The 8,094-nt window shown below is 32.3% G+C and overlaps 1 protein-coding gene across 1 annotated transcript; it reads right to left on the reverse strand.

The window, feature by feature from the left end:
* Positions 1-1,465: 1,465 nt before the first annotated feature.
* LOC107789556 (endo-1,4-beta-xylanase 5-like) lies at positions 1,466-6,379 on the reverse strand. The gene is made up of 8 exons (XM_075218761.1): positions 6,164-6,379; positions 5,258-5,336; positions 4,860-4,906; positions 4,431-4,656; positions 4,081-4,274; positions 3,754-3,852; positions 2,478-3,257; positions 1,466-2,031 (listed from the first exon to the last, which is right to left on the reverse strand). Exons 1-8 carry the CDS (start codon positions 6,377-6,379, stop codon positions 1,672-1,674), a joined length of 2,001 nt encoding a protein of 666 aa, XP_075074862.1. The 3' UTR covers positions 1,466-1,671.
* Positions 6,380-8,094: the final 1,715 nt, after the last annotated feature.

Raw genomic sequence — 8,094 nt, forward strand, 5'->3', positions numbered from 1 at the left:
AATGAAATTTAATTATATATGAAAACACGGTTAACCTTCAACTTGAATTTTGTACTAATTGGTAGTCAATGTCATTGTCTAAGTTTACTATTGTAAAGCCTTAACCCTCATATTAAACAGTAATTTGGAATAACATGTTTTGATGCATCGTTTTGGGTGTTGATTTTCTTCATGGTTTAATTCAATTTTCCTCATCGCGATTTTCTTAGATCTTAAAAAATGCTTCTGATGGGAGTTTTTGATACTTGATAGTGACAGTTTCGAAATTCTTGTTGATGAGTCTGTCTTTAGGAGTTCATTACTCAAATGGTCACTCAACTAATCTAAATTATCTCTTAAAGTCACTTTTCTTTTTTTGTAACAATAAAGTCACTGAACTATGCCTATTGCACTCAGAAGGTCACTCAACTAGATTTTTTAAATTTTGGATTGTCAAATACCTATTTTATCCTTTAAATTATAAACATTTATCTTCTTTTTATTTTTTAAAACTTTTTAATATTATGATTTTTTTATTTTTAATTTACATTATGGACTTACCTATAGAATAAATAAATATTATTTATAAATTAAAAAAATAAAAAGTATTTAGGCATATATAATGCTGGAGTAACAAAATAATGAGCATAGTAAAAATATTAATTAGAATATTGTTAGTAATAATAATTTTGTATTAACAACAAAAATTCAAAAATTTATTTACACAATTCAGAATGAAAGAAAATAAAGGTTGTAAAATATATATTCCATGCACGTAATATAAAAATAATTATTTAAATAAAGGCATTTTTGTAATATACATTATATATTCTTGAAAATTATGCTCAATTATATTTATTCCCTGCACGACTTAACAGAGCATATTTTACCCTATACAGATAGTCCTCTGCTTTCCGGTGGCATAACTTTGTGTCGTCGAAGAGTTGGTAGAAACATAATAATCAAAATTGTTTTATTATTTGTTAAGTAGTGTAGGGTTCAAATTGGGTCTTTTTCACCAAAAGCCCTCATCTCATATTCACGGACTAGCTCCTACCCCCCCCCCCCCCACAACAAACCCCCTAAAAAGGTACTCCTATCTCTTTAAACCGTATAGTGTTACCATGGAATTACTTAATCGTAGATAGTGAGATATGATGACGGTGGTAATAGAAATTTAAAATGGCAACAACTTTTAGAGTAATTTTTATCGATCTGGGAAATATAGAGGATTATGCTTCTTTCTTAATTCAGCTACAAGATAAATAATTTCACGCTTAGACTATGGGATTCGGAGATACTGTTTTGTGCATCAATTGATACACATACCCACATTAAAACTTCTTTTAAAAAAAATCTCATATCTTCGAGTTAATTACATGACCACACTTGAACTGCTAGTTTCGAAATAAGATACGAAAAGACAGGTCCTCCTTAAAAGGGCCAAGTAAAAAATAAAAATAGATTACTTTAATTTTTAGCGGGCTACAGCCTACATGGTACATAAAGCTGATAAAACTTAAACTTACCACCAAATGGTACATGATTCTACAGAAAGATAAATATTTATAATAACTCTAATTTATTTCCCTTTTAACAACGAATTTATGCAAACAATTATATATTAAAACCAAAAACAGCAAGCAAACTGCCCAATAATTAATTTTTACGAGTAACTAGCAGTAGATTTAGTCAAACAAAGACTGTGTAATGTGATTGTGAACTTTCCCCGGTTGGTGCCACCTTAACTAATTTCTGAGCCACATAAGTATCATATTTTACTTGATCAGGATGACTGATTTCAAATTGATATTCCCCATGAAAAAGTGAAGCTTCAAAAAAACCATTTTCATCAGTATTCCCCGAAAAATCGTGGTGATTCCATTCCTTTATAATATTGTCTACAACATCTCCAGTAGGCAAATTCTTGAAATTGTTATCAGTCAAACACATCCTGTAACATCCTTTAGGATTCCATGGTGCCCACATCATTATCCCTTTCACTCCTGGATGTGCATGTATCTCCCTTATTATCTCCTCCAAATATACCTCCTGTCCAAATTGAAGTTCACCAACTCACGAATTAGAGGTTAATTTCACATAGGATTACTCAACTTTATTCACTATGACAATAAATTTACAAAATTGCTACCAGGAACATTAAAATAACTAAAATTTTACCCATATGAAAGTAAATTTCAGAAAAACTAATTTTTGTTACGTTAAAGTAACTCATATATGCATTGCTCAGAAAATACAAAGGTCAAGTTTTCGGCACGTTACTTGTCATGTCATGCTGTATTTTTCACGTAGAATAAAAAAATTCTACCCTGTAAATTTTTGACTACCAATATTTTAAATAAAAGACAATTAAAAAACATTTAGATGAAACCAAAAGAAAAAAACAATTACGCTATAGATGTCGTAAATCCAAACCCTTTTATACTATAATTGTACTTTTTTTTTCCCTTTCAAATTCAATAATTAAGGAAGATTACCTGGTTGGTGGTGTTTGCAACATCCAGCTCTGTGATCCAAATAGGCAATCCAGTTGAAGCAAGGATATCAAGAGAAGATCTAATATAAGGCAAATTTGGAGTGACAAAATGTCCCTGGAGTCCAATTCCTAAAGGACCATTGTAACCATGGGATCGAAGCTCTTTAATCTTTTCTAGGTACTTAGCTGGATTTGAAGTTCCATCAAATCCATGTTCAATTGTATTGAAATCATTCAAGAATGGAATTGCCTTGCTATCAATTTCATTAGCCTTTTTGTAGTAAACAGCAGACGCATTCTTCCCTAGCATTTGCTCTAAGAACGAGAAGTGGACATTTTCATTCACAACATCCCAATGAATAAGTTGGCCTAAGTATCGATTCATTACGGAATTTATCCTTCTTGATGCAGCTGCGGATAACTGTGCTGGTGAAAGATAACGCGCCCACGAAGGCATGTTCTGAGGATTATCCCAAAAGACATTGTGGCCGCGGACTTTAACGTTATATTTTTGGACAAGACTAAGCATAGCATCAGCTACGTTGTAGTCTAGTTGGCCGGGGATTTTCTCGTTGGCGTACCATTTCATTTCGTTTTCGAAAACTGTGTACTTGAATCTTGAGGTAAACCAATCTTGGTAGGCTTTGTTGTTTAGGATGTGTTGACTTATTGCATTTCCAAACGGGAAATTGTTCTTCTGTTGTGCCAGGGAGACCGTTGCGTTTGGTAAAGGTTGGCCTTGAGAATCCACCGCTTGGATTTTCACTTTAGCTTTGCGTACCTGCAGCATTTTAAAACATATGGTAAGCTAACTAGTTAAGTTACTCCTACAATTTATTTGGAATTTTATACACCTCTCAATATAATAGTCTTAATAAATTTTTGTAATGGGGGGCAGGGTAAGGGGAGTGGGGGGGAAGGGATACAAGGTGAGAAATCGAACCCTCACCAACAAGGTAAAAGTTCTGGCTGAGCTATTAAGATTTCTACTCAATATATAGTCTTAATTATAAGAATATTTGTTTAAACAATTCTTTATCTCACTCTTAAACATCTCAAATTCTCAATTAATCAATGCTCCACTAGTTGGAGGAGTAAGGGTGAATTTGGTAAAAAGTATAATAAATACTTCTTGTTTTTCTAACTTACTTAATATTTTGAAACAAATTTTGTTTGCCAAAACAAAAAATAATATGGAGTACGGGAGGTAATATTAAAGTAATCAAATTAATTAGCTAGTATGTCGAGTGCTTTCAAACATTATTAATTCCTTTTACCTTCTCAGTGCTTTGATGTTGATGAAATTTCCACTCCTCTAGAGAAAATGGCTTAATTGATATGCTATCTGCCCACAACTCAATAGCTGTGTTGTTGGCCTAGAAACAGACAACGGAATAAAGTGAAAATAAACAAATTAGGTCTAACAATCAGAATTTGTGTTTGAAAACATAATACTAGTACATCTTATTCTCTTTAATTAAGTATGATTATAGAATAAGACCAATGACTAATAATTATGAAAAGGTGAAAACTCACTTCAAGATATAGGTCGACAGGACCTGAAGTATTGAGCATAAAACCACCTTTTAGCATAGACCAGCAACCAGGACGAGCAATTGCCCATCCACTACTTCAAGATATAGCTCGACAGGACCAGAAATATTGAGCACAAAACCACCTTTTAGCATAGACCAGCAACCAGAACGAGCAATAGCCCATCCACTACGTTGGATGCCAAATGCTGTTCCGAATGCAAGAGCTACGTGAATCATGTCTCCTTGGCTCACTTGTACCCAAGCTGCAATTGAATTTCAATACATATACATTTTGACCGATCAGTAACAACCATCTCCTATAATATATATGCTACATCGACGACACGGCTTGAAAATAATGGTCAAAATTAAAACAAACAGTTGGGCAAAATCCTTGTGTACGCCGTATGCGAAAATACCTGAAGTTACGTAGTGAGTATCCTTTTGCAAGAAATATTTTTGGGTAAAACCATGAAGGGCTCCTTTCCTGTTGGTAGCCACAATGAAAGTGTTATTAGTACTGCTGGACATCCTAGTGGCCATATTTGCAAATCCAGATTTACTCCAGCCCTTTAGTCCCTCATTCATGTCTGGATTCACGACTATTCCTCCATTGTATTGAGCTCTGAGAGGATCTGCCAAACACTGGAAGCATATATATATGTTAAGGTTTAAATTCATATTTAATTTGTTAAACAAAGCTGAGCAAGTTATCTGTTGCAATATTTTAAAATATAGTGTATAAATTATTTGCTTCGTTGATGTATACATAATATATTAAATCCTGTATAGAAAATCTGGAGTTCAAATTGTAAAATATATAAAAGATAGCAGTAGTGGAAGCTTGCCTCAGCTGTGAAGCTATAATCGTAATCTTCAGCATAAACTTCAACCCCTACAAAAGCAAAGGCACAAAAAGAGAAAATAGAGGATATATAAATCTATATGACCCCTCACAGAAAAGGCATGCGTATATCAAAATTTAAAATTTGTGCTTGATTTTGCTTCACCAAAATGTCAAATATTCCTTTGCATTATTATTTTAGACTTAATCAATGCATTTTTCATTGTATTGCAAGTAATATCTTCTTTTGCTCGCCTTAGAAAATGGAAAAGAGAAACATTTGGTTGCAATTTAATTACGTTTTAACAGTATATCTCATCAATTAGTCAACAGTAACGAAAAATTAATGGCTTTAAGCCTTTAACTAATGTTTTATCAAATAGGCTAGGCTTAGTTACAAACCTGAATGATAAACAAGAAAACAAATCACAAGCCAAGGTAGAAAATTTTCCATCTTCATGGTTTCCGTGGCCACAAGTTCCTGTTTCAATCACAATAACACTAAAAATTAGACTATATACAAACATAAAAATCAAAAATAACTTAAGACAAAAAATAAAGAAGATATGCATCTCCCAGAAAGTTGGCTGCAAATTAAACCACATTTTTTCAAAAAATATTCCTGATGCCAAATATTTTACTTCCGTTTATTACATGCATGATGTGCCCTCCAATATCAAAGAAATAAAAGGAAAATGTGTGCTATGTATCCTTCCGTGTTTGATTATTACCTCCTGGCTCTAACTCTAGATGGTGGAAAATAATAGTACTATACTACTATAAAACACTTGATACTGTGTTTGCTCGAGGTGTCGGATTAAGCTACGAATGCATGCATATTTATAGGTGAAGCCTCTAGAATTTGATTATATTGTAGCTTTTTTAACATGACTTGAGCTAGTACTAGTAAGAGATTCAAGTCAATGTTTTAAGCTACATTTGACACGAATCAATGAATTTTCCGACGACGTTCAGTTCTCCTGCATGCCAAACCCAATGATTAAATTGATCTTGTTATGAATATAATTTTGTTTTTGGAAATTAAGGAAATACACGAAATAAACAAAACTTATTCAATGTTTTGGTCATGCGGTCCATCTCGGACATATAATGAAATTTAATTATATATGGAAACACGGTTAACCTTCAACTTGAATTTGGTACTTGGTAATGAATGTCATTGTCTAGGTTTGCCAGTGTAAAGCCTTAAACCCTCATATTAAAAAGTAATTTGGAATAATACGTTTCAATGCCTCGTTTAATTAGGGGTTGCTTTTCTTCAAAGTTTAATAAAAAATGTTTCTGAACCATTTCTAATGGGAGTTTTTGATACTTGATAGTGACACTTTGGAAGTTCTTGTTGAATGAGTCTGCTTTTAGTAAGCTACCAGGAAATATTGCCTTTAACTTGCATGCATATGGATTTTGAAAAATGAACATGGAAAATACGACTATTGGTTTTGCAACACTCTTTTCTCTTTTGAATAATTCTTTTCCCCTACTAGAAGCATACACCTTTTTCATTTAGTACTGGTGTTACTTAAAAAAAAAAAAAAAGGAGTAATTTTTCAACTCAATCAATTGGATGGATTGGATTGTTTCTCAATCTTTTCCCAAATACTTTTTGATATAATTAATCAAACGTTGAGGAATTATGGGGTGACATGTTTATTAACTCATCCAATATTTACTGATGCACACATTGTTCTAGGCGTTTATTTGATACTACATACTACATACTCTAAGAGATCATTAATTTAGTTCACGAACAAAGTTATGTAGAGATTAAAATACAAAAAATTATAGTACGTGAATTAGTAATCACTGGATTATTTAATGCATATATTTTATGATTCATCACATTAAAAACATGATATATGATGTATAATATAAAAATTTACAATCTTACCATTGTTCAGTATATGAAAAAATTAAGGTTATTTTGATGTTTTAGGTTTTTTATTCCCATAAAGCTTACTCTGGATAGTTATCTCATGTTGAATCCAGTGTAAAGTAACATTAGAATTGCACCATAACATTAATGGTCTTGCTTATACCGAAAACAAAATACACACCTAACATAATATAAAACAATATCAAACTTTATACCAAAAATATTTTATAATCTAAGTAAGCAAATGAATGATAGAGGATCGGAGTTGATTTTTCCGTATAAGTGTAATCTATCAGAGCTCAAGATAAATGTGTTAAGCCATTAAGAGCTTGTTTGGCCAAGTTTTGGGAGGACAAAAAAAGTATTTTTTGAAAATTTTTGAGGTATTTGGCAAAGATGAAAAAAGTACTTTTGAGCAGCAACATAAACATTGTTTTTGCTTTTGGGGAGAAGCTATAAATTCTAGCTTTTTTAAAGAAGTAGAAGCAAAAAATTAATTTATTCAAGACAAAAATAACCTTAAAGTAAATTTATATTTTTTAAATTATTCCTCATTAATTTAATATTTTTCTGTTCCTTTTTCTTTATATTTTTATCATACATTTCTTCTATTTTTATTTTAATCACGTTTTTATCCTCCTTTTTCTATTACCAAGAGTAAATTTTTAATTTATATTTAATAGTGTATTTTGATATATTTAAATTATCTTGTAAACAACAAGTAATATTAGATAATGTAATGACTCGACTGATCGTTTTGCTTTTTAAAACCTCGTTCCCCTAGATAAGACTTCCCGTACTTGCTTTTACTGATTTATGACTTTAAGAAATGGTTGGTTCGGGATTTGGAAGAGTTTGGGTTGAAATCGGAACACTTGGCTCCTTAAGTTTGGCTTAAAAGACCAAGTTTGACTTCGGTCAACGTTTTGAGTAAACGACCTCGAAATCCGTATTTGAAGGTTCCAACAGGTTCGTACGATGATTTCGGACTTGGGCGTATGTCCGGATCGAGTTTTGGATGATCCGGGAGCGTTTTGTCGCCTAATAGTGAAAGTTAACTCCTTAAGGATTTGAAGTTCTTAAATATTTGGTTTGGAGCGGGTTTTTGTGTTATTGAGGTCCGAATGGAATTCCGAGCCTGGAATAGTTCTGTATTGTCATTTAAGACTTGCACGCAAAATTTGGTGTCAATCTGAGTAGTACAAGTGTGTTTTGTCACATTGGATGTGAATTGAAGAACTTGAAGTTCATAAGTTTGATTCTATTGGTTTTAAGGGGTGATTCTTAGATTTAGCGTTGTTTCGGGCGTTCTAAGGGTTCGAACAAGTCCGTTTTATCGTTTTAA

The sequence above is a fragment of the Nicotiana tabacum genome, chromosome 7, assembly GCF_000715075.1.
Source record: "Nicotiana tabacum cultivar K326 chromosome 7, ASM71507v2, whole genome shotgun sequence".
In the NCBI taxonomy this organism is placed as follows: Eukaryota; Viridiplantae; Streptophyta; class Magnoliopsida; order Solanales; family Solanaceae; genus Nicotiana; species Nicotiana tabacum.